The sequence below is a fragment of the Marmota marmota genome, unplaced genomic scaffold, assembly GCF_001458135.2.
Source record: "Marmota marmota marmota unplaced genomic scaffold, marMar, whole genome shotgun sequence".
Lineage (NCBI taxonomy): Eukaryota > Metazoa > Chordata > Mammalia > Rodentia > Sciuridae > Marmota > Marmota marmota.
In genome coordinates this window covers 55115180-55141319 of record NW_025999977.1, presented here as the reverse complement: position 1 = coordinate 55141319, position 26140 = coordinate 55115180, and the positions used below count along the sequence as shown (strand labels likewise).

General features: G+C 36.7%; 1 protein-coding gene across 20 annotated transcripts in view; it reads right to left on the bottom strand.

Moving 5' to 3' along the window:
• Positions 1–26140, bottom strand: part of Kidins220 (kinase D interacting substrate 220) — a 103490-nt gene that overhangs the window by 60541 nt on the left and 16809 nt on the right. For 13 of the 20 annotated variants that reach the window (XM_048804868.1, XM_048804869.1, XM_048804870.1 and 10 more), the window contains exons 5-15: positions 23413–23511; positions 22962–23063; positions 17744–17842; positions 15211–15408; positions 13461–13559; positions 10301–10399; positions 8602–8700; positions 6609–6786; positions 3676–3840; positions 2583–2762; positions 1579–1744 (exon numbers count right to left, since the gene is read on the bottom strand). In XM_048804868.1, coding sequence (XP_048660825.1) covers positions 1579–1744; positions 2583–2762; positions 3676–3840; positions 6609–6786; positions 8602–8700; positions 10301–10399; positions 13461–13559; positions 15211–15408; positions 17744–17842; positions 22962–23063; positions 23413–23511 — 1484 coding nt within the window. The remainder of the gene's footprint in view (positions 1–1578; positions 1745–2582; positions 2763–3675; positions 3841–6608; positions 6787–8601; positions 8701–10300; positions 10400–13460; positions 13560–15210; positions 15409–17743; positions 17843–22961; positions 23064–23412; positions 23512–26140) is intronic. The other 7 variants (XM_048804872.1, XM_048804874.1, XM_048804858.1 and 4 more) reach the window with 1 other exon arrangement.

Genomic DNA, 26140 nt, shown 5'->3' with positions numbered 1-26140 from the left:
TGAATTTACCCAAGGACACAGAGATCTCATTGCTCTTGTAAGCTTTTACTTTTATTTTTCGCCCTCATATTCATAGTATGGATATTTCATTTGATTTGGTCTTTTTATTTTCATCTTCAAATTACACATATTTTATCTTTAAAAATCCTTAATCCCTAGCTGGGCTTGGTGGTGCACACCTGTAATCCCAGAAACTCAGGAGGCTGAGACAGGAGAATAGTGAGTTCAAAACCAACCTCAGCAAAAGCAAGGTGCTAGACAACTCTGTGAACCCCTGTCTTTAAATAAAATACAAAATAGGGCTGAGGATGTGGCTCAGTGGTTGAGCGCTCCTGAGCTCAATCCCTGGTACACCCCCCAAAATAAAAAAATTCTTAATCCTTAAATACACTTTTAATTCTTTCCTTAATTTTTTAAATTTGTTTAATTAGTTATACATGATAAGAGAATGCATTTTGACACATCATGCATAAATGGAGTATAACTTATTCTGTTGTACATGGTGTAGAATTAGAACAGTCATGTAATCATATACGCAAATAGGGTAATAATGTCCCATTCATTCTACTATCCTTCCTATGCCCATACCTCCTCCCCCCCTTCCTTTCTTTCCCTAATTCTTATTGAATTTCTTTTAATTTTATAACCTTTTTTCTCCCTTCTTTGTCATTTTATTTTCATCAGGAGCCCTATATCTTTCCCCTATTCCTTGGCTTAAATGTTTTTCAATTTTCTCATAAATTTCCTATTTGATATAATAATTTTAGACAGATGAGGAAAGAGCCTCTCAGAGAAGCAAGCTGGGTTTCCTGAGGTTACACATTCATTGAAGGAGGTATTGGGTCTCCAGACTGGAGCTCTTGATGCCAGGACTCCATCCTCAATCTAATGCTCTCTTCAGAGTGCACCAAAGGATGATAACAGGTGACAAGGGAGGAAAAGGTTTATGCACAAATAATATGTGGCCAAAGTTAAACAGGCTTCTTTATGGAAAAATGATTTAATATGGGGTTGTACCTCAGTGGTAGAGCACCTGCCTAGCACGTGTGAGGCACTGGGTTTGATCCTCAGCACCAAATAAAGAAAATAAAGATACTGTTTCCATTTACAACAACAACAAATATATATATATATATATATACACACACACACACACACACACACACACACACATACATACACACACACACACACACACTTACACACACACACATATACAGAGAGAGACTGTAAAGTAAATTTCCTAAATGCATTTGACCAGGAAATGTTTATGCTTTCACTTTGCTCATATAAAAGGTTCAAAGTATTGAGCATTATAAACTTTATTAAGGGCTGGGGATGTGGCTCAAGCGGTAGCGCGATCGCCTGGCATGCATTTAGCCCGGGTTCGATCCTCAGCACCACATACAAACAAAGATGTTATGTCTGCCGAAAATTACATAAATATTAACATTCTCTCTCTCTCTAAAAAAAAATAAAAATAAAAAAAATAAACTTTATTATGTAAATTTTTTTTAATTTTTTAAATTTTTTTCACCTTATCTAATAAAAGTTACTCTGTCAAAGGGACTGACCTACCTCACAGGTAAAGCTTTCGTAGTTTGCTCTGGCAGTTCAGGTGGGTTCACAAACATCAGTTTGAAGAGGAGTTCCAAATACCCAATGTGTCTTGCCAATCTGGTACTGAGGACCCAGGCCCAATTCCACCTCTCTCCTTCCCTTCGTCCACCAAAATAAATGACAACTGAAATGCACAGTTTTTAAAAAGTATTGAAAACAATCATTAGTGAGATGGTTTCTTTTCACCAAATAGTCAATTATGAAGTAACAACAGCTAAGCTTACTTAACATTTTATGGCACAACAGTATTTCCTAACTACTCCTCAAAGAATTCCTCAATTAACACCAACCCCCCAACAAACAGAAGATGTGTGAAAAACCGAAAGGAAACTGACTGAAATATGACCTAAGAATTACAATCAGAAAGATAATGTCTTAAACAGAGATATGCTCACAGTTCAGATTCAAATGTAAACAACTTGAGTTTATCATAGTTTCCAAGTGTTGAAGCTGCCAGTTCCTCCAAAGGTGAATCTATTTCCTTTCTTGCAATGGAAGGCACCCCAAGACCAGAGATTTTGTTTTTCAGTGCTGGAAATCAAACTCTTGCCTTATACACACCAGGCAAGTACTCTACCATTGAGCTACATCCCCAGCCCTTATATTTTTTCTTATTCTGGTTTTAGAAAATAAAAATTACAGTGATTGTCAAAATGCTTAAGAGCATGCTAGTGATGCCTACGAAGTTTTCTCTTCAGAAAACACAAAAACGGGTCATTAATTAACATGTATGAGAGTAATTCCTGCTTCAATATTAACAAGCACACTAGTTTTTAAAGGTACTCTAGCCATGCTGTGAACAATGTTCCTCTGGGCCAACTTAAAAAATAGTAACAAAGATCAATTTTTTCATCCAATTATGAAATTCACATATAGGTTTTAAGAGACAGATACAGATAATGTTTTACATTAAAACAATTAGTTTTGATACTTTTTCCATTTTTGAAAAAGTAAAGACTTACTGAAGAAAATATATAAGAGAGCCAGGAAGCTCAATGACACTGCTATTCCAAGATTTGGGTCAACCGTAAAAGCAAACAGTAAGCCAACACTTCCACACAGTAGCACTGTAATAAATACTATAAGCCATGAAAACTGAAAAAGGGGTTCAATCTGTTGTCCTGCAAATGTCTTCATTTCATCTGAAAGAGAAATTAATATAATAACTTTATTCCTGTTTCAAGAAATACAAATTTTAGCTTGATTTTCAATTTTCACATTTCCAAGATAAACTTTTATTAGGCACTAAGTCCCTAAATAGAATGCTGTTACTCAATCATTTGAACCAATGGTCTCATTCCATAAACACAGCACCTCATTTTCCAGAGCCTCAACTACCTCTTACCCACTGTCCTGCTTCACACTGAGGATACACAAAATCCTTTTCCATCTGTCAAGATTTTATTGATATTTTTGTGTTTTGTATTATATAAACAATAATGTACTGTTTCCATATGCAAAAGTAAAAATAATATTCTGTGTCTTCAAACTACATTTCACCAGCATTCTTCTCTGATCCCCTGACCCTCTCCCTCCAATCACACTCCAGAATCACAGCTCTTAAAGGTGTGTGGAGCCCAAATGCACACCATGCAAGCTGTTTTTTCTATAAAACTTGGAGCAATCTTTACAGGCAATACTAAAACCTGTCCTCAAAGAATGAGTACATTTTGCCAAGCAAAAGGTGTGTGTGTTGGGTGTGGGGGGTTAGCTGTGTAGGAAGCTCCTGAAAGAGGGACCAAGTCAGGAAAAATGTCTGGTCTGCTGACCCAAAATGTCTGGTTAACTGCAGCAGAGTGCACCAGAGGTGCAAACTGACAAGAACGTGAAGGGCCTGAGGAGCCTGCACCAAGGGTTTGACCTGATGTTAGCACACGACTGGATGTTTTTGAAAGAAAGCGCCAAGGACCATGGGAAGGACAAACGAGAGGGAAGTAAAACCCAAAAAAATTCATTTTAGCAAATCATGTAACATACGCACCCATACATAGAGCTCTTTTTCTTTACTACAGAGAAAAACTTGTTAAATAAACAGATTTTGTACATGTACTTTACCTTCTAGTTTCTTAAGTAAGAAAGATTTTCCACTTCCCCACTGTGCATATAGCCCCACACAAATGGGTGGCTGCATGGTAGGTTCACTGAGAATATCTGCCAGGGCACTGCTATATAAATCATAGCCAAGCATGTCACCATCTGTTTCAGTAGGTGACAAGTGTCCTGTAATTAGAAACACACCAGACCCTTACTTAAACAGTGGTATTACCTGTTGGAAGAAACATCAATTCTAAACTTATTGTGAAATGTTTAGATCTCTGTAAAAATAGGTCCAGAGACTCCGATGTAAATACCATATTTCATGGAATTTAAGCTACCTACCAATACAAGATACATTATTTTTATGTACATCTAAGAAAAAAAGCTACCAAATTGTGACAATGCTTTTTTATCCATCACTTACAAGACACATTCCAACTTCAGAGATATTAAAATATGGAATAATGTGCATTTCGAGTCAGTAAAATGAAAATAAAAACACAAACTAGGTAAGGTGCACACCTATAATCCCAGTGATATGATACAGGAAGTAGATGCAGGAGGATTGCAACTTAGCAATTAAGCGCCTAAGTCACTTAGTGAAATCCTGTCTCAAAAAATAAAAAGGGTTGGGGATGTAGCTCAGTGGTAAAGGGCCTCTGGGTTCAATTCCCAGTACCAAAAAATAAAAAGAAAAAAGAAAAGAATCCTAGCTAGACTGGTGGCACATGCCTATAATTCCAGCAACTGAGGCAGGAGGATCAAAAGTTTGAGGCCAGCCTGGGCAACTTATTGAAACTCTGCTTCAAAACAGAATTAGAAAAAAAGAATTGGACATAACTTTCTTATGTTTGTATATGAATATACAACCAGTGTAACTCCACATAGTGTTCAACCATAAGAATGGGTTCTAATTAGAATAAGTTATATTCCATATTTATATGTATCTATATGTGTGTCAAAATATACTCTACTGTCATGTGTATCTAAAAGAACAAATTTTTTAAAAAAAGATTTAGAAAAAAGTTAAGGGATATAGTAGCCCAATAGTAGAGCAGTTGCTTAGCATGTGTGAGACCCTGGATTCAATCCTTAGAACCAAAAAGAGAATACTAAAAATAAAAGTCAATGGGTACAAATCGTTCATTGTAGTACTAGTTGGTAACAGCAAAACATCCAAATGTTCATCAATATAGAACTGAGCATATTATTAGAATTCTATGGTGAAAGATTATATAATAATTAAATTACGACAGTTCATTATTAAAAACTTTTCTAACATAACATGGTCTGATCTTTTTTTTTAAGCTACACACATAGTATAAAACATTTTATACGTGTTTTTTTGTTTTGTTTTGTTGTTTTTTGATGCACTGGTGATTGAACTCAGGGGCCTTCTACCACTGAGCTATACCCACAGCTCTTTTTATATTTTTTATTCTGAGACAATGGCTCACCAAGTTGCCCAAGCTGGTCTTATACTTGTGACCCTTCATCTCGCCTCCCAAATAGCTAGGATTACAGGCATGTGCCACAACACCTGGCTTTAAAAAATCTTCATAAATGTAAAGAAAAGCCTGGAGGGTCATTCAATTAATTACAAGTTGGAAGGTAGAAGACAATGAAGAATTTGCTTTTCTGCTAAATTCATGTCTTCATTTTTCAAAATTTAATGACTGTGTATTACTATTATAACTAGACTAATATTTTAAAACTCAAAAAGACATAACACATTAGAATCATAAAACAAGATATGAGTAAGAAGTCAAACAGGAAAGTGATAGAATTCTACTATCTCCTATTGGTTTCTGGAACATTTTTTTTTTAATTTTAGTAAAAAAATAATTCTGTATTTCAAAACATCATATATTAATGATTACATTCTCATGTGTATCCTTTTCAGTTAAAAGCTACTTTACGCCAGGCATGGTGGTGCACGCCTATAATCAATCCCAATGGCTCTGGAGGCTGGGGCAGGAGGATTGCAAGTTCACAGCCAGCCTCAGCAATTTAGCGAGGACCTAAGCAACTTTGTGAGACCCTGTCTCAAAATAAAAATAAAATGGGCTGGGGTGTAGCTCAGTGGTAGAGTGGTTGGAGTCCCTGGGTTCAATACCCAGAGTTGAAAAATAAGAAAATATAAACACAAGTACTTAAGATTCAAATGAGACAACATTTTTTTCTGGTTAGGCAGATCAGTTAAAAAGTCATGGAGAAGGAGACAGTGGATATGAAACAAACTTTGGGAAAGATGGTTTTATTAAGAACAGAATATTCACAGGGATAGAGAGCATGGCTTTTTGCAGACAAAACAAAGAGAACTGTAAATCCCCATGCTTCCTCAGATAACAGAGTACATCTGATGAGAGCACAAAGTAACCTGGCGGAACAATGGGGGAAAGACTGGGGGAGAAGCAAGCTGGGTTTTCAGAAGTCTTAAAAATTGACTGATGGGGGCTGTGGCTGTGGCTCAGCGGTAATGCACTTCCTGGCATGTGTGAGGCACTGGGTTCGATTCTCAGCACCGCATATAAATAAATGAAGATAAAGGTCCATCAACAACAACAAAAAATAAATAAAAATTAAAAAAAAACCTGACTGATGACTCAGTGTATGTAACTTAGAATGCTGACTACAATGCAAGATACTTTTAGACAGGAAGGACTATTCCTCAACAAATAATAACTTTTTAAACTTCAAATTCTCCAGTTTAATTTTTTCTTAGTTTTTAATTGAACATTCTTTATTTAAAAGCTTTGTCAGGGGGGCTGGGGATACGGCTCAAGTAGCAGCGCAAGCGCTCGCCTGGCATGCGTGAGGCACTGGGTTCGATCCTCAGCTCCACATAAAAATAAAATAAAGATATTGTGTACACCTAAAAGCTAAAAAATAAATATTTAAAAATCAATAAATAAATAAAAGCTTTGTCAGGGACAAAACCCAGTACTTACTGGCTCCAAATATCTGAGTTAAAATGCTTTTCTGATGGCTACAGTCGATGTTATAAGGAGTCTCGCCAGCTTTGTTCGGCCTATAAAGTAACCGTCCATCTTTAGGATTTCTTAAAAGAAGTTCTGCCAGTCTCCGACTCCTTCCTCGAATAGCGATATGCAAGGGAGTATCTCCTTTCTATAAAATAGCAACAGGAAAACTGACCTTTCACATTTTCATGTCTATTGCAAATAGACAACAATTTTCCTGCTTCTACAAAATACCAGAAAGTCTGAACTTTTCGTATTTTTCAGAGTATATACATAACAGGAATTTTTATCTCTATCTTCCTCACATTTTCTTCAGATTTTCTCAAAAACTATTTCTGCCCTAGCCCTCTAGAATGAAGGCCATCTTCCTCCTCATTGCAGCTTACTGAGAAAGGACACAAGCTTTCTCCCCATATTCCTCCCAGGCCAGGATCTGCTTCCTCAGAATCCTTCTGCCATCCAAATCTTCATTGCCCAAGGACATCAGTCATCTTTCTCATCAAATTTGTAGTTCACTTCACAGCTTTCTTTCATCAGCTATGACCTTTGGTCAACCTCCCGTCCTTACGGTCAGCCCTTAAATTCCATTACTCTACATTCTCCACCTCTGAGCCCTCTGTCAATCTTTCTCTGACCACTAGAATCTCTTCCACTCTCCTCATCTTTCACTTTCCCTAACATCAACCTACCTTCTTCTCCTATTAGAATCCCATCTTTTAGTGGTTATAGCCAATAATAAGAAAACAAACGACCTCTTCATTCTGCAAAATGCTCTTCTATTTATTCCTTCACAAATACCTCTTGCCAACTACTAATGACCCCAAATTTAAATTCCCAGTTCTCGTCCACTGTGATCACTCTGTGACACTAAGTGAAACTGACCTTCAACATTCTTCCTGTGGCTGCCATGGCACAATCTCATCTTGATTTTTCCTCTTCTTTCTCAGGCCTACTTCCTCTCTAGATTCCCTTCCCATGTTCTAAATGCAGCACAATAACTGATCTCACTACTGTACACAGCACTTTTTGCACTGGGTGTCTTGGAGAAAACAAGACAGTTCTAGCCTTAAACAGCTAACATTATAAAAGGAATAAATGAGTAAACTATGATAATACAATAAAATAAATAGAATAAGCACAATAGAGTAAACTATGATAACACTCAGCATAAAAGAGGTGAATTTGGACCATAACTTTCATCATTCTTCACAATGATTATCTTTGTTACTCCCAAGCAACTCTCATGTTCTGGAAATTAACTGCCGAATTTCCATTCCCAGACTAAATTTCCCACCCAGATTCTAGTCCCTCGCTTCCCACAGCTTCCTGAATGTCTTATCAATCCTCAAATTAAACATATCTGAACCAGATTTCACCCTCTTCATTTCCCCACTCAACTCCATTTCTCATCTCAAACCTGTGAGAAGGAAAAACATTAGCAGTAGCACTTCCACCAGACACAAAATTTCTGAAAAGACAAGGAAAACATGAATACACCTAACATTCTAAGCCTGTTTAAATTGAAAGCAAACTAAAACCAGGAATGGATTCTACATAAAGTATTTATCAATTTGGAGGGATTTCACCATGAAAACTCTATAAAAAAAATATAGTAAGGACACACAGCGGAACATTTCATCTCCTGTTAGTGAATGTTAATGCCAATAAGCTTTGAGGGTCTATTCTCTGCAGACCCTTTGGCCTCTTTCCTCTGCAACATGCTCTATCCTTAATAATGTCCTCCTTGTGTCAAGGGCAGCGCCCACACGGGTATGAGCCAAAGAAGGAAAATATGAAGCAGCTTCCCCAACAGGACGCTGAACCTACCCACTCCTCAGCACAGACACCCCAGCAGGTCATCTCTCCTACATACAAGAAAATCAGACTCCAGTGAGTCTACCAGACATAGAAGCCAGTCTACCAAGGCCTCTCCAGAAAGCACACCACTGCACAAATGCTTTACCTTATCTACAGCAGACACCTTGGCTCCTTTATCTAGCAGCAGCTCTACTACTTCAATATTCCTCATCTTGGTGGCCTTTATCAGTGGTGTTTCACCATCCTGTGGGCACAGATAAAAAGGTTTATCACATTCACAGCTTACTCCTAAGTGTTGAACATCAAACAAACGTAGCTGTCAAGATATATCTGACAATGGTTAACAGGCTATATTTACAATGTTCTCAGAAAAATACATTTTAAAAACTAACAAGAAAAATGAATTTCCTTTCACAACCACATACTGGTACTAAATAATTGCATCACTTAGTCAAATATGGGCTGTACTCAACTTGCTCCCAAACAACACTTGCTGCAGTGGCTGCTCCAGCCAGGTCCCCAGGCTCCAAATGTGACTCTGGGCAGCCTCCGGAGAGGTTACACTCCCCCACCAACTAACACACAGTCCACCTGCCAATTCTGTGTCTAGAGTCTGTTTAGAAGAAACATGAGAACCCAAGGAATATATATAACCCAAGGAATTTGTATAACAGGAAAAAACATTTGATGCTAGCAACCTGCCTTGGGAAAACTTAGAAAGAGTTCATGGTAGCCTCCAGAATCAAATGAAGCAAAACAACAGATTACAATGCAGCACTAAATTTGGAAAGACAAGAAACTAGACAGAAGCCACAAAATTACAGTAGTTGACATGGGTTCCAGAAGAAAAAGAAAAAAGATGATCAACAGCTGAGCCTGGTGGTGCTCACGTGTAGTCCCAGCGGCTTGGCAGGCTGAGACAGGAGGATGGCAAGTTCAAAGCCAGCCACAGCAACAGTGAGGTGTTAAGCAACTCAGTGAGACCCAGTAGGGCTGAGGATGTGGCTTAGTGGTGAGTGCCCTAAATTCAATCCCTGGTACCCACCCCCTCCCCAAAAAAAAGATGATCAAGGAGCCACCCACATGGGGCTGGGGTTGTGGCTCAGTGGTACATTACTTGTCTTGCATGGGTAAGGGACTGGGTTCGATCCTTAGCACCACATAAAAACAAACAGAAAAATGAAGGTATTGTGTCCATCTACAACTAAAAATACATATATTAAAAAAAAAAAAAAAAAAAAAAGAGCCACACAAAAAAGCAGATATCCCAGGTAGTTTTTTCCCCCAGGGAACTGAAGTGACCATCACTGATTTAGAAATATGCTGGTCCAGGTAAAGCAGATGAAATAGGATGGTCTTATGGATGAGTCCATAATTTTGCTTTATTCATTAAGAATTCCCACCATTTCAATCCAGAATTCCAAGTATATTTTTCCCATGGAAAACGATTACACATACGACTAAATATAATCACCAAAGTCGGATTTAGCTTTGTATTCTTTGTGTTTTGTGTAAAATAAGCTAAAATGGCTGATTTGAAGAGCCAACAACCACTCACAATGGTCTTTAAAAGAAAATATGTTCTGCATTCCAAACAGGAGCCTGAAAGAATTTGGGAGAAATGCCCACAATTTATGAATAGTTGATAGTACTTTCTGAAAAGTAACAAATTATACACTGTATTTTGTTATGAATGTAGAACTCTCCGAAGAATACAGTTACTGGTCAATTTAACATAGAATAAAATCAATATAACACTAAAATCAAACACAATGATTGAAAAAACAAGCAGTACTAATATTCAGCATTAGTATTGCTAACAGAATAGAATTGCTAATTTATACCTTTGTGCATATTTCAGTATCAGGATTGCACTGTAAGATGTCTCTCACCATGGTTGCATTTCCCTTTTCAACAGCCCAATATAGAGCAGTTTTATTGTCCTACATAATTAAAAAAAAAATCAATAATCACTTTATTTAACATAAAATGTTAAAAACTGCTATCTATAAATATAAAATATCATTAACATTTCTACCAGAAACCATTGCAACAGGTGTCATGGTGGAAAATGATATTAATTCTTTTGCTATCTGGGATTTACTTTTGAGAAATTCTTCATGAAAGAAGACAAGGAAAATATTACTTGACTTAAAAGTAGCAATCCCACATAGTTAATAAATTACACTTTTGTAATGCAATCAGATTTCAGAAGCATGCAAGGGGTTAGAAATAATCAATACCTGAGCTCAGTAACCTAGAGAAGTCACCTAAATATTCTGACCCATGGATTTTCATCTGTAATATGAAATGAGTATATCTGCCCAGTTTTTCTAAGAAAATGCAAAGGACATACTTTACAAACAACAGGATTACCATCTTTAGCTTTCTTAATCTCCACATTCTTTGCATCCTATACTGTCTTGATTAGATTCCTGAACATCCTATCTAAATCAAAAACAAAAAAAATCAATCCACACAGACCTGAAAAGAAGAACTAGAAAACAAAGAAACACTGATTAAAACAGAAAATAGGATTGACGGATACAAAGTAGTTTGGCAAAACTAAAACAAATGATCTAGAAACCATCTTTTCATGAAAATATTACTTTAATCCAGAAGATAATGACTTCTTATAGCTGCTACATTACATTTACTATTCCAAAATGTCTCCAGTGGAGTTCTCATTCTAAAATGATCACTAGCTGCCCAATTTCCTTAGTGCATCACTCAAACCTCTGCCCCTACTTCCTTTCCATTTCTATCCCTATCTTCTACCCCAATACCCCAATACCTCAGTGTCAACTGATTTATTCACTAGCTATGGAACAACCTTTAACTTTTACATTTTCTTTTATTATTTCCCCAGCCTTTGCCTAAAATACCCAGCCTTCCTTTTTTTCTATCTATTAAAATCAAACTCATCTTCAAATTTAATACAAATTCTACCTTTTTTGAAAACCTTCTTTAATATTCTCTTTCCTTACTGAAGACTCCCATATTTGAACCTTCCATTAGATAAACAATCAATCATATATCATCCTGTCACTTCACCTTTTATGTTTATATAAAAGCATAAAAATATCTCAGTGGTATACACCTGTAATCCCAGCAGCTTGGGAGGCTGATGCAGGAGGATTGCAGGTTGAAAGCCAGCCTCAGCATTTGCAGGGAAATGGTTGGCATTAGAGCAGATTATGCTAAGTGAAGTTAGCCAGTCCCTAAAAAACAAATGCCGAATGTCTTCTCTGATATAAGGGGGGTGACTCAAAATGGGATAGGGAGGAAGAACATGAGAAGAAGACTACCACTAAATAGGGAAGAGAGGTGGGAGGGAAAAAGAGGGAGAAGGGGAATTGCACAGAAGATGGAAGGAGACCCTCATCGTTATACAGAATACATGTATGATGTTGTGATGAGTAAAAGAAAAAAAAAAGTGTGTCACATTAGACTGGATAGACAGAAATGATGGGGGGGGAGGAATAGGGAGGATAGGAAAGGCAGCAGAATAGAATAAACATTATGATTTCTGTATGTATATAGGTGATTCTATGACCAGTGTGATTCTGCAATCTGTACAATCAGAAAAATGAGAAATTATACCCCAATGATTCAAATGTATGAATTGCCAAGATCATTGTAATGCCATGTGTAGCTAATAAAAAAATAAAGAAAGAAAAGAAAAGAAAGCCAGCCTCAGCAACTTAGCAAGGCCATAAGCAACTCAGTGATACCCTGTCTCTAAATAAAATACAAAAAAGGACTGGGGATGTGGCTCAGTGGTTGAGTGGCCCTGGGTTTAATTCCCAGTACCAAAAAAAAAAAAGCATAAAAATAAACTAAAGCAGCCCGAAAATATTTGTTTCTTAAAGGCCAAGGTCCCATGTTAATTTCTCTGTAGCATGAGGCATAACAGTTATTGATTAAAAAAAAAAAAAAAAAAGACTTTGGATACAAGAGATTTTTGGCTGCACAATCCCAGCAACTCAGGAGGCTGAGGGAGGAGGATCAGAAGTTTGAGACCAGTCTCAGCAACTTAGCAAGGCTCTAAGAAACTAGCAAGAAACTGTCTCAATGGGCTAGGGTCATGGCTTAGTGGTAGAGCGCTCACCTTGTATGTGCAAGACCCTGGGTTCGATCCTCAGCACCACATAAAAATAAATAAATAAAATAAAGGCATTGTGTCCAACTACAACTAAAAAATAAATATTAAAAAAAAAAAAGAAAAAGAAACTGCCTCAAAATAAAAAACAAAAAGGGCTGAGGATGTAGTACACTGATAGAGTACCTCTGGGTTCAATCCCCAGAACCAAAAAAAAACAGGGCAGAAAGGCAGACTATCCAAAATGGGTTACCAAAACAAAATTTCATAATTCTAAAGCTCTTGAAGTAGTAGATCTATTCACAAGTTTAGGCAAGGCTTTTATACAATCTAGATTTTTTTTTTCCAGTGCTAGACATGGAACCCAGACCTTGCACATGGAAGGTAAGCACTCTACCACTGAGTGAAGCCCTGAGTCCCTGTCAAAAATTAATAACCTTTCTAGCCTTGAGTTCTGACCATCTGAAGCAAAGTTCACAGGCACTTCCAGGTGGTCCCAAAGAGGTGACCAGAATGGGAAAGAAGAGAAAACAAAACACAAATGAAAGAACAGCAGTACATGAATGAAGAAAACGAAACAAGAAAAACACTTAAAAACAACAACAAAAAAGAAATCATATACTCAAATGCCACTGTCTCGATACCTCAGAAAATTTCAGAATCAAATGTTTTTGTTAGTAAAACCAGTATATTCTAAAAACATGAGCTTTTGATCGCCTTCAATCTGAAAATAATTCAACATTAACTCAGAAATTTTGTAATAATAGCATATTACCCATGAAATGTACTACAGTTTACAAGCTTTCATCCCCATAGGAAGGCTGGAAGAATAACATTATGATCAGTCAATATATACAACCAATTATGCTCCAAGATAACAACTGCACTATAATCATACATACCTGTCCTCTAATGTCTATATCAGCATATTTTTGGAGAAGTGCACGAACAATTTCAACGTGACCACCTCTGACAGCACCAATCAGTACAGTATCCCCACTCTAAAAAGACAAAACACAAGGTTATTTGATGAGAACAAATAAGAACTGTTCTGAAGTTAAGGTTATTCATTTATTAATATGATAGATTTGTTTCAAATATTTCTTGGAAAAAGTCTCTATTTCCAAATAAGTGAAACTTCTGAATTAACTGATAATAATATCTGATATCAATAGTCTTCAGAGTAAGGGACAGAGGATGGTATGCCTCAAAACAAGGACTTGTGAAATTTCATGACAAAAATTTAGGAAGACAAAGTACCAAGACAAGAATTTATTCTCTCTGAACGTAATTCACAAACTTTAAATAAAATAATGCCTTAGCTGTCAATAAACCAAATGAACGTTTGGAAATTATATGATAAAAATTCCTTGGAATAATGCCATATGAAAAAAATAGTCATAGATTCTAGAAAAAGGATTTTGTAAAGCTAATACCATCAGTGGTAAAATAGCCACATTTATTTAAGGGGTAAGGGGTAAGTCTGGTCCTCAGACTAGCATCCATGACTATTTGGTCAACTGGACAGTAATAGGCCAGTAGAAAAGACTGCTTCATTCCCCAGCACAAGACTCAGACCAAGTTGACTACCTTATGAGCACAACTCTTTGCCTTGAAATTGTATTAACAAAACAACAGGCATTTTTAATCCTATTTTCCCATTAATTCAAATATTATTTTGGCAATGGACACAAATATCTTGTTATTTATTACTGATTTACAAATCAGTTGTAGGCTTTTAAACTGGGTGAGCTTAAAAGCTGTGACTCGATTCAATCCTGAGCAAGCCCCAATGGGCTGTGAAGTCAACACGACATCCCTGAGGACTGCTAAGTTTAACACCATGGTGTGTTATAGTAACTGGCTCATTAACAGCAGAACCAAACTAAAGACGGACAGATTTTAGTTGAGAACGTTACCATTTAACACAAGTGAGAAACACAAATGACTGTAACAATTTCATTGCTTACAATGTGCCACAGACCATTCTAGGCACTGGGAAATAAGACAGACAAGGTCCCAACTCTGAGCAAATTTAATCAAGCAGAGAAAGACAACACACAATAAACAAAAAATAAGATAGCTGCTATACAAAAACATTAGAGTAAGGTGACAGAAAATGACTGGATAGCTACTTTGGATTAAGTAGCTTCCTTTCTGAGGAAGCAGATTTACATTGAGGGAAAACGACAAGGAGACTTTAGATGAAGCTGGGTATGTAAGTGAGAACTCAGACAAGAAATCAGGACAAGAGGAAGAACTGTGAAAATCTTAACTGTAAAAAATGGTACTTTAAGTCCTAGGATAATGAATAACACCATATGTGAAAAATACCCACAGTGATATATCAAGAATAGTTACAAGGCTAATTGTAACATGTGACATTCTTTTTTATTTATCTCTTATTTATATATGACAGTGGAATGCATTACAGCATGTGACATTTTCAATAACAAAACTGACAAAAATAAAAAAGGATATTCTTCAAAAAAAATAAATGGTTTTAAATGTATTAGTTTCAAAGGTAGAAATAAACTTATCTTTAAACAAGTACATATCATGCATGAGGAACTCGAAAGAGAAGAAGCCAGCAATGAAGGTAATCTTCTACCCACATCACCGCTATAAACAAATCTGAAATAGGTAACCTACCCTGTCAGGTATATTTACGTATGTTCCAGCATCAAGCAGGTCCTGTACAATCTCCGTATGTCCCTCCTTCGATGCAATCATTAAGGCTGTATTTCCATCTTTATCTGTTAAGTTTACATTTGGATTCCTCTTTAAAATTTCTTTTACTGACTGTGTGTAGCCTCCTTTCACTGCCACGATAAGTGCAGTCATTGAATTCTAAAAAAAAGTCCAAGAAATTAGCATACCTAGAAAACATAATGGCTGTCATAATCAGAAAATTGATGTTTTCAAATAGCCTATTCTTAACAGTTATTTCCGATAATGAAATGCCAACATAATCAAACACATACCAAAAAATGACAGGAGGCATACTTCAAGTTTGTGAAATATGTAATCCTCTAGAGTCATTAGAATTAGTAGGAGGTTCATTTCATTTAAATGATAATCATACACTGGACTCATTTTCAATGAATGAACCCTCTTATTAATGTGATGAAGTTGCAGTTGATAGAATGACTCAGAATTAAACATTCTAAATTAAATAACTGGAAAAAGGTGAATCAAATTCTAAACTAAGAATGCTTTATAATAAGCCTATAGGAAAAACTGAAATAAAACAATGAATTTGGGCTGGGGATATGGCTCAAGCAGTAGCGCGCTCGCCTGGCATGTTCAGGGCACTGGGTTTGATCCTCAGCACCACATAAAAATAAAATAAAGATGTGTGTCCACCAAAAACTAAAAAATAAATATTAAAAAAATTCTCTCTCTCTCTCTTTAAAAAAATGAATTAATGCTATGGAAGATTTCTTTTTTTTTTGAAAGAGAGAGAGAGAGAGAATTTTTTAATATTTATTTTTCAGTTCTCGGCAGACACAACATCTTTGTTTGTATGTGGTGCTGAGGATCGAACCCGGGCCGCACGCATGCCAGGCGAGCACGCTACCGCTTGAACCACATCCCCAGCCCTGCTATGGAATATTTCAAGAAAAAGCATAATGTATGTTCTTCACAGTAATCTAAAAACCACATTTTCAAAAATAGATAAAAATCACTTAAGTAATTCTAAAAATCACACATCTCATTAAGCCATAATTCTCTCACATGTGAAAAACACAGACTTTTCAAATTCCTTGGCAGTCCATCATCGCAGAGACAAGCCACTCATCCACTTGACAAGCTGTCCAGAAACGAGTCAAGTGGAAGGCATGATGTTTGCGGCTGCCTACGAATCGTGCTGTTTCCAAACAGCATGAAAATACTATATAGTCCTTAAAGGTCAGCAAATAGGGGCTTGTGACAAGATGGAAAACAGGAGGAAGAGTTGCCATTATTCCAGTGCAATGTGGAGAGTTTACTCTTGTTTTATGTAGCCGGAGATTTGGTAGTATATCTTCTCAGAATAATTTATTGTTCAGCTCACACAAGGTAGTTATGTAAACAGCAGTCTACATTATTTTAACTGTTTCTTTACACGTAAATCTTGGTATCCTGTATATTCTTATAAGCTCAAAGAAAAAGCAATTTATGAGGCTTCTCTGGTCTTCCCAGTACTAATACCACAGGCTGGGTACTCAGCTGGTGCTCAGTTAGGAATTAACAACTGCTAGTCAGTAAGCAGTATTAAACTAATTTTGAACTTTCTAGGTTTTAACAGCTGACTTCTGATTTATTATTTTTTTACTGAAGAGGGAGAATAAAGTACAGCTAAAAAATTCAAAAAAATTATAATACTATTTTAAGTTTTTAAGGAAAAAGCATTTTAATAGAGCATAAGCTTTTTTCCTACAACTAAGATTAAAAAAACTATTCAATTTGGGGCTGGAGTTGTGGCTCAGTGGTAGAGCACTTGCTTGGCATGTGTGAGGCACTGGGTTCGATCCTTAGCACCACAAAAGAAATAAAATAAAGGGGGGCTGGGGTTATGGCTCCTGGTAGAATGCTTGCCTAGCATGCGTGATGCACTGGGTTCGATCCCCAGCACCACATAAACAAATTAAATAAATAAAATAAAGGTATTATGTCTTAAAAAAATAAAGGTATTATGTCTATCTACAACTAAAAAAAATTAAAATTAAATAAAATAAAGGGATTGTGTCCATCCACAACTGAAAAAAATACTTTAAAAAAAAATAGTCAAGGGGTTGGGGTTGGGGTTGTGGCTCAGTGGTAGCGCACTGGCCCTGCACACTCAAAACCCTGGGATCGATCCTCAGCACCACATAAAAATATATGAATAAAATAAAAGTATTGTGTCCAACTACAACTAAAAAATAAATATTTAAAAACTATTCAATTTGAAGAGTTTTTCAAACAATTAGATTACTGAAAATTATACTTAGTAGTTTTAGCCTCTCAAAATTTGTATGCATTAGCACCTGATTCTTAAAAGTACCTGATTCTTAAGTTTTTCATTTTATAACATACTTAGGATAATAGGGGAAAAAAATGCTTGTTTTTCTAAGAACTGGAAGGAAATATTTATAGGCATATACTAAGGAAAAATATTCTCTCTCCTAAAACCAGGGGTTAAGATACGAAAGATACTTACAGCTCCCTCTTGATCAACATCAGCTCCCATGGCCAATAAATGCTTTACACACTCCAAATGACCCTTTCGGGCAGCCCAAACCAAGGGGGTGGTTCCATACTATCAAACAATAAATGTAAAATTATCATCAGAAATATACTAAAAGAAACTAGATTACAGCATGAATTCTGATGAAATCATAATTTCAGTGTTCTTTAGATAAGTTTTTGTAGCAGTCATAATTGTAATTTTAGATAAATTCTACGTCCCCCATTTTACTTTTTCTGAATAGGTGGTAAATCAGAGAATGTCTTTTAACCAACTTTACATATTTAGTATAATCAATGATAATTTTTCCATCATAAATTCACACAGTCGCTAATTTAACAAGCTTTCACTTCTTCCCATATCTTATGAAACAGAATTTACAGTGCAATAGTCTACTAGAGGAACAAAGAATAACAACCATGGGCCCAACAGTTCTATCAATATGGTTTCTTTACACATAAATCTTGGTATCCTGTATATTCTCATAAGCTCAAAGAAAAAGCAATTTATGAGACTTAAATGGTTAATGCACATATCCTTCTTACAGAATCTGTGCAATTCATAGTATCACATTTTCACAGATGAGGAAAGTGAGGCCATTACCAAGGCTGAGGTCACAAAGCTTAAGAAGTGGAACAAGATCTATGAACCCAACAAGCCTGGCTTCAGAGTCCACACTCTTAACCGCCATCCCACATCAGCCTCTATTCTTGACCACTTCAGCCTACAGAGACTGTGCTCAAATGGACCTTTTTTCTGGAACTTGATTCAAAAGACATCAGAAAACCTAAATCATGCATAAAGGGAATGTTGAGGCTTTGGGGAGTCTGGACATCAATAAAAAAATGAAAACCCATGAAAACCTTTAAGAACAGGGAACCTACAGGTGGGAATCAACATTTAATGAACTCTTTACCACAGCCCTGTCCATAGGATGTTCTGTGTTGATGAAAATGCTCTATAATTCCATACTGCCCAACACAGCAGACACTAGTCATCATGTCTATTATTTACTGAAATGTGGCTAATGTGACTGAGGAACTAAATTTTTAATTTTACTCAATTTAAGCCTAACTAGCCATACGTACCTAGTGACTATGACACTGGGTAGCACCTCTCTACAAATATGAAAGACACCCCATCAACAACATTGTTGCAAGCTGTAGCAGCTGGCACTCTCCCTTGATGAATGTGACCTTGTGACAGGCAGAATCACAGGGCTGCAAATACGGCATATGGGAAGGGAGGCCTGACAAAAAGGAGAAAGGCCATAAAGAGAACAGCTGTCACCATCACTGCCTCCAAATAAACTCAGAGAGATGGAATAAGGGCTACAGGAAGAACTTCCCAATTTTACTCCTGCATCCACAGTCTTCGCCCAGAATTAAATTCTCTTTTCTAGCCTGCTCCTTTGTGGATAAAATTTTTTCTTACTGAAATGCCCTCCCCTGCCCTACAAGCAAGATCCTAGACCTGCCAAGGTAACACACATACCCATTTACCACTCATCAAGCCTTCTTTAAATATTCTAATTATAATTAAAATCTCATCCTGTGAAAACCTATTACATTTGATTTTCACAATCCTTGGAGAACTGTGGAAAGCTGTATGCCATTGTGCCTGCTCCCCTCCCCTTCGCACCAGTCCCCGGACCTCACTCATAAGTTCAGCTGACATCTCCCTTGAAACATCACAAAGAGCTCTTAAGATCCAGCAAGACCTTCTTTGCCATGCTTCCTATCTACTTCAAAACAGCTCTGCAGCCAATCACCTTACTAAGCCTCTCTCTTCTCTTCTCCTCACATTCTGGCCTCTATTCCTCCTAAACAGAATACCTCGATGCACTCTTGATCCCATCTTTCCTTCTTCACCCAGACCCTTACTTAGAGATCTCCTCCCACATCATCAGTCTTTTCCTATTCCCCCTTCCTGTTAGGCTCCCAACTTAAGTTCTTCCTCTTTAGGTTCTCCTGTCCAAACAAACTTTTCCAAAATAAGCTACCCTCTCGATATATATATATATATATATATATATATAGAGAGAGAGAGAGAGAGAGAGAGAGAGAGAGAGGGTAGCTTATTTTATATGAATATTAAATATATTTACATTCATATTTATATGAATATAAATATATATTAATCAATATATTCATCCTTGCCCTTTCTTTCATACTTTTCAAAATAATGGATAATGCCTATTTCTAATTCCTCACCAAAACCCCCTCAAAAACTAGTTTTTACTACAAATATTACAAAATCAGTATTCCTGAGTTCACCAATAGTTATCTGAATCCCAGATCTACTACGTATCTTTAACTCAGTTCTTTCTTTTCCTGAAAGTTCTGCAGTGTTCTGAACTTCTATCTTTTGGTACAGGGGACTAAACTCAGGGACACTTAACCCACTGAGCCACATTCCCAGCCCTTTTTTGTACTTTATTTAGAGACAGGGTCTCACTGAGTTGCTTAGTGCCTTACTAAATTGCTGAGGCTAGCTTGAGCTTACGATCCTCCTGCCTCAGGCTCCCCAGCCACTGGGATTACAGGCATGTGTCTGACTGTATCTTTGACCTTGAACATCTAATTCATTCATCGCCTTTGACTTGTTTGCCAGCCAAATTCTCCTTCCTCTGGAAACACTCCTAATAATCAGCCCTCTAGTCATCACAATATATTACTATGAATCTTAGTTATCAAATCCATGTTCCCAAAATTTCAAGAACCACCTCTATGCAACTCCTTCATCGCCAACAGCCCAAATCTCTATGCCTACTACCCAGCGGGACAGACACCTTTAACTATTGATGCACCATTGCTTCAAAGTTAACACATCTAAAAAGTAACTTCATTTCCTTTTTTTAAAAATTACCATAAAAACCTATTTTTTGTCAGAATAACAATACTCCCTTGGTCTTTGATGCATCCCACTGTTCACTATTAAGTGATGATTTTTTCTAAAATACCAGTTTGCATCAATTAACTACTCAAATTCTCCAATGTTTTTCATTATCTGCAGGAGAGACAACCACTTCCTCAGTAAGATGTTCAAGGCCGACCGGAAGCTGGCTCCTTCTAGGGCCATGGCTTCCTCCCACAGCTCCTCTCTTCACACCTGGCTCAGCTCTACCCACACTGGTCTGCTCAGCATGAGCAGTGAAGTCACATGAACATGCCATATGAAGTCACGTTCTGGGGCTTTCTGCTCTTATTTTTTTCCTATGCCTAGTAAGGTTTCCTCCCATACTGTCCATAGATATAAGTTCTGCCCTTTCTTTAAGGCTACACTAAGTGTCAGTTCTTCTATGGATTCTCCTATCTTCAAACTCCTAAGTCACCTGACACTTGGCTTCACATTTTATACTCCCATTTATCTACCTGCTTCTCTAAACATAGAACATTTTTTGTTTTTGTTTTTGAATCTTCTGTATTAAGTGTGGGGACAGGACACTGCACATAGCAGGTAGCAAACATCTTCTCAAAATGCTAAAGAGTAACAGATTGAGTAGCATCATAAATTATTCTGGAGGGCCTAGAATGTCAGGTTATATATAAATAATTTTCAATAGGCCAGAAGGAAAAAATAAAGGTTTGTCTATTAACATAAGAAGACAAAAGACAGAACTGTGCCCATTTTACACATGCCTCAAACCTCAATCTAAAGTAGCCAATATTCCTAAATGCCACATTATAAATGTTTGAATAGGCTTACCCTCCTCATTAACCTATTATTTTATGGAATATTTTTTAAAAACCAAGGCACAGAAACCATAAAGTATAAAAATAAACTAATCCTGAATACACTACTTGAAGATTTATGTGTACACACCTGTATGACCACCATCCAGATCAAGACATTGGTGATTCCCAAGTAAGCAATAATGTGTACTTAAAGAAGATAATGCTCAGAATCTATTCCAATTACAAAAAAAAAAAAAAAAGTCTTCAGGAAATAACTACTCTTTTCTATGTTCAGATACACAGTTATTAATCTGAAAAGAATATAATCATCACAACAATAAGCCAAGCTCTAAGTTACCTAGTGAAAATAATGGAGGTAAAAAATGACACCCCCCCAAAAAAAAGTGAGGAGCATATTCCTTATCTTCATGAAATGTACTCTCCAGTGGTAAGAAAGACATAAAAATCAATCATTATGAGACAATAGTTTGTGTGCACTGATGGAAGGATGCATAGAAAGCACTGATAGCACAGAGAAAGGGCACCAAGGAGGAGACTTAACCAGGCAGGTTAACAGCTCAAATGAGCCTTGAAAAATAAACAGGAGTCCATCAATCAGAGGAGGTAATAATATCATTCCTAAGAGAGGGAACAGAATAAAGGTCACAGAATGTGAGACACGCTGTTGTATCTAAAAACATAGTGTATATAGAAATGAATGGCAAGAGTTTAGCCTAGGAAGACAGACTAAAGCCAAACTGAGACATCTGACTGGGCTTTACCCAGAAGCAGTGAAAGTTACCAAAGCTCTTCAAGAGCAAGGAAAAATAAGAGGATTAGACTAGCATCTATTCAATGTTTGAGAGGAGTGTTAAGGGTTAAAAAAAAAAAAAGGAATAGAACAACAACATAGGGAGCTTTTTAGAGATGAGCCAAGCCTCCAGAATTAATAGAAGCTATGGCAGATAAGGAGGAAAGGACACACTGAGAAAGAGGTTCCCTGGGAAAGAGCATAGGAGCTCAGGAAACCATGTCATTTGGCTAGCTTGCACACAAGGTAGTTGGGGTACAGGTAGCAGGGGAAAAGGGAGAAAGGAGGCACAGCCTATTCCATCCATAATACCAGGGATAGTCTTTAGGATCTTAAGCACAAGAGAGAGACAACCAAACCTGAATTTTAGAAAGATCAGTCTTGCAACAATACAGAGAAAGCAGACAGGACTGAAGGTGGGAGGAACAGTTATAACAGAAAATCTCAAATGATGAGAACAGTGAATCCATTATCCCTGTCTATCTCCCTAAGAATAGGGAATGCAACAAAATAAACATCAAAAGGATATTTAGTAAAAATACATACAAGGGATTCATCCATGAAATATATATCTATCTAAAAATACAATGATATACAAAAATATGAGATACATTAGAGCAATTACACTTGAAAATGTTTATAACTTAGATACCTCAAGTGGACATAATACAGACTGGAATCTGGCCACATCCTACCAACTTACCTTATCAGAGCAGTTGACTTTAGCACCATTTTGCAGTAAGATATGCACTATATCTGCATGACCTCTCCCCGCTGCCCAAATGATTGGATAAACACTGTACTGCTGGGATGGACAGATAGATAGGAAGGAGGGAGGGATAGAAAGAAGGAAAAAGAAAAAGGGAGGGAAGGAGGGAGAAAAAGAGAAAATCTTTTAGGTGGATATTCACAAAACACATCTGCTAAGTAAAGTTAATGTTAACATTCGAGCTCTAAGATTTACTTTTATGTTGACAAAAATTGAGAAATAAACTTAGCTTATAAAATTCTTATTTTGTTTAGAAATCACATTCTGTATTTAATATGACCTAGAAAAATCTCCATCCACCTGGAAGTCACATGTAAACAGTCTAATGCATCCCTTAAGAAAATTTACCCCATAGTCACAAATGAGCTTTTTTGTTACTGCTTACCAGACCAGTGACATTTGGATTGGCACCATGAGAAAGAAGCAACTCTACTACTTCAGTACGACCTTTGTAACATGCCCACATGAGAGCAGTCCATCCCCCCTAAAGAAAACAGGAGAAAAAAAAGGGCAGGATAAAACTGGATATTTTCCAAGCATAAAAATACTACCACTAATCAAGGTACTTCTGTGTATATCTTTATGAACCATTGTTTCATGAAGGTAGTACTATGTAATTTTACAATATTCCCAGAAACATACATAATTGTACATGAAATGAGTCAAATCTCTTACATTCCCAAATGACTCTAAAGTTTATGCTATATCACATATATTGAAATAGGGAACATTTTTGTTGGACAATTCCAAATTTCTACATTAATTTTGGTTACTTAAAAATGTTAGGGAATTAATTTCAAGAAACAACACCTAAATTTGTAAAAATCAAAAGACTGTGGCTAATTATAGAAATAGTTTTATATTTCATTAAACTCATTCAGCTTAGTGCCTACAGAAAGACTCCTCCTGAGGGCTGGGGTTGTGGCTCAGTGGTAGAGTGCTTGCCTAGCATGTATGAGGCACTGGTATGTAAGGTAGCTTGTTGTTTTGCAGTAATTTTGTAGTAATTTTGGCTACTTAAAAATGTTAGAGAATTAACACACCTTGGCACCACATAAAAACAAATACAGATATTGTGTCAACAGACAACTAAAAATATATATATTAAAAAAAGAAAGAAAGAAAGAAACTTCCCCAGACTTCTTGACAATATATCGTGGAATTCTTTCTGAATCCCACAGGACCCCAATAATCACTCTCCTCTCCTTGCACAAGTCCCAGGACTCTGTCTTCCCTACGTTGGTAGCTACTACCATCTGCCAATCCTTTGACGTTAAGTTGCCACAATAACTACTGAGAGAGACAGGGTCCCCAGTTTCCCCAACTCGTGGCATTTTAAAGCCAAACACAAAGATCCTTTAAATGTTAAAAATTGTATGATCATTACTTTGGGGAAATAGGAGAAATCGGGAAAACCAAAAAAAGTTTAACAAATCATTCTTTAGAAATCTTATCAAAATTTCTAAATCTTAACTTCCCTGCAGACGTATATAGAAGAATGATAGAGGAGAAAGGCTTTGGAGAAGGCAGAGCTGGACTCAAAACCCACCCACACTGACTGCTTAGTACTGCTTAGTAGTTCTGTGACTTTGGACAAAGACTCACCTCTTCCAGCCCCAATTTCCTCAACTATACACTGAAAATAAAAATCAACCTTTAGTTCATGGGATTGTCTGAGAAGTCAATTAAATGATACAGAGGCCATAAAGCACCTAAAAATGACAGTCACAGAACTGGTACCTAATATATTCATCACATGGTAAACTAGTATGGTCCCTTTAATAAAATATTGAGAACAACAAGATACCTTATATACCAATAAAGTAAGAGCACCACCTTTTACTCTAAGCTGCTATATCCATCCTTTGCCTAGGCTACTGACATTATTATCTTCTCTCCCTAAACTTCTATTGATTAAACTCAAACATCTTTTTGGAAATTATACAACATAAACATTTCTCTGAATATGTTAGTGAGCTTTCCATCACTGTGACAAAAACAAAAAAACACCTCAGATCTGAGATAAACTCCTTGAGAAGGAAAGGTTAATTTGGGGTTTGTTTTGTTTTTTAGTTATAGATGGACACAATACTTTTATTTTACTTGCTTATTTTTATACGGTGCTGAGGATCGAACCAGTGCTTCTCCTGTGCTAGGTAAGTGCTCTACCACTGAGCTACAGCCCTAGCTCGAAAGGTTTATTTTGGCTCATGTTTTCAAAGGTTTCAGTCTACGGTCACCTGGCCCATTGCTTTTGGGCTGTGGCAGTGGAGCACAGCACATCATGGGAGGAGCACACAGCAGAGACCTGTGGATCTCATGGCAGCAGGAAGCAAAGAGATAGAAGAAGGGACCAGAATCCCAATGTTCTTTCCAAGGGCACATCTCCAGTGACCTGACCGCCTTCCACTAGGCCCCACCCCTTAAAGGTTCCACCACATCCCTAGGGCCATAGCTGGGAACTAAGCACTTAACACTGCAGTCTTTGAGGGACATTTTAGATACAAAGTATAACAGTATCTTCTTATAAAAGTAAGTATACCACCTATTCTGCTATGTTTTAAGAATACAAGACTAGAGAGAGAAAACCCATACATAAATCATAATATGCTATTAAGTGCAAAATGGGGAAATGCAGTAGTTTTTTTTAAAGCTCAGACCACCTGTACTTCATAAAGCACCATCAGCTAAGTAATAATTGTATTATATGTCAAGGCAGATCATCTCATTCCTTTTTTCTCCTATTAGAATTAACTTTTAAAAAGATTAAGCATTTTACAGAATAACACATTTTACTTTTATGCTTTAACCAGATGCCAAGAACAAATAAAAGCTAAGTGACAATTAAGGACCTCAGCTTGTTAAACTTGTAATGTGCACAGATAGCAAGCCTGAACAAAATTACATTTTATAAACAAAAGTACAAGTATTATTCTGAAAGTTATAAGTGACAAAAATATTTTTAAAACTCTACAACGTCCTTCTTAAAGTTGTGTCTAAAGGCAACAATTTTTCAAAAGTTATAAAATATCGACATATGGAAGAATAAGTTTTTTTAACAATATTTCAGAATTTTAAACTCTGAAATAAACTAAAGATGGTGCGTTCTAAAA